Genomic DNA, 1502 nt, shown 5'->3' on the forward strand with positions numbered 1-1502 from the left:
TGAATTAACAGCTAATGTGAATGATCTGAGAAAATCACATTGTTTCGCAAAACTGTAATTTCATCTCGTGTCCTTGTATCACAATGCTTCCTTAAGGCGGTAGAAGATCCCATCACAGAATTTCTTTGCCATTTCCGAATTGACGAAGGACGTGTTGTACGTGAGAGCAAGGATCAGCCGACTGCGGAAGGTGTGGAGCAGGATACTCCAGGTGCAGGGAACAGTATTCATAGCTACAGTTCTGATGACGTGAAGAGCTTGGACGTTGTCGCCGCCCTCCGTCACCAGACTCGTCACGTTGCCCATGTTGGTCACACAAAACTCGTACTGGAAAGTGGGGTCAAAGTCTGTGTTCGCGGACATGAAGTGTCTCCCTGCTTCTTCAAGGAGAGGTCCGCCTTCGTTGAACTTCTTCTGAAGTTCCTGGTGGACCGATCTTGCAAACTCCCAGAATTTTCCTGTGATGTTTCGCGGCGTCTTAGCGACCACGGGCAAAAGAGGGAGGAGGTGACACCCGAGGTACTGAGACGTATCGCCGCCCCAGTACCGGCGGGCGTTGAGGACGTGGTCGCTGCGAATATCGTACGTGTCCTGCTCAAGGCCTCCGTCCACCAGGAGGTCGACAACCGAGACGCTAGTAGCAGCTATAAAAGCCGAGTTGACGGTGACGCCTTCGGCTCGACAACGTTTGATGAAAGCGATCGTGGAATCAGCATCTAAGTTCATTTCCAACACCCCCGTCCTTGGTACTTTCTCACCTACTTCCTTGTAAGTCGATTTAATTAATGAATATTTTCCGTAGCGAGACTGAATCTCGTCCACCACTTTGCGCCTGAGTTCAGGGTCGGCCTCCAGGGATGCCACGTACTCCTTCAGCAGCCGCTGTGTTCTCTCGTCAGACACGTAGACGCCGAATTGTTCCGCGTCGTCTATGTCCTTCCTTCCTAGTACGGCTTCAAGAATCTGAACCAGAAAACCACAAATCCTCATGTTGGAGTTACCATCAGTGATACCATGGTGAAGACCCAGGAACAATGTGTACACGTGACGAAACTTTGTCGTGTCAATCCCCTCTGGAACTACTGGAGAGGAAGGTGGCTCTGAGAGGAGCTTCACGCACCACAGAGGACCTTTCATCAAGTCGTAGCGGTAGGCCTGCAGACTCTCGCGTATATCTTCTACTGAGGCATTTGAAACAACCTGAGAAAAAAAACACATTAGCATTGTTGTAATAAATTGACGACCGCGATGTATTTTATTCTACTTCGAAAGATGTTCTGCCATCGTTGATGAACTTCTTAATCCCTATGTATTTCACTACACTGTAAGCTGTACTAATCTCAACGAATAAATACCGTAATCGACTGTATATGATGCATACCTTTTACTCTCTTAGATCAAGACTTCTTTGAAATCGTGTGATTATTTTCCATAAAATATGCATGACAACATTAGACCTGGGATGAATCGATTCAAATAATGCAGAATCTCTAAATATCATG

The 1502-nt window shown here is 47.2% G+C and overlaps 1 protein-coding gene and 1 long non-coding RNA gene across 2 annotated transcripts in view; one reads left to right on the forward strand and one right to left on the reverse strand.

Annotated features, from left to right (window-relative positions):
* Positions 1-1502, forward strand: part of LOC119584987 — a 25600-nt gene that overhangs the window by 6811 nt on the left and 17287 nt on the right. The window contains exon 2 of the long non-coding RNA XR_005229860.1: positions 699-703. This is a non-coding gene — a long non-coding RNA (uncharacterized LOC119584987). The remainder of the gene's footprint in view (positions 1-698; positions 704-1502) is intronic.
* Positions 3-1502, reverse strand: part of LOC119584983 — a 7586-nt gene continuing 6086 nt past the window's right edge. The window contains exon 4 of the mRNA XM_037933592.1: positions 3-1200. Within this exon, the coding sequence (XP_037789520.1) occupies positions 79-1200 (1122 nt within the window). The 3' untranslated portion in view covers positions 3-78. The remainder of the gene's footprint in view (positions 1201-1502) is intronic.

This window comes from Penaeus monodon, chromosome 19 (genome assembly GCF_015228065.2).
Source record: "Penaeus monodon isolate SGIC_2016 chromosome 19, NSTDA_Pmon_1, whole genome shotgun sequence".
Classification (NCBI taxonomy): domain Eukaryota; kingdom Metazoa; phylum Arthropoda; class Malacostraca; order Decapoda; family Penaeidae; genus Penaeus; species Penaeus monodon.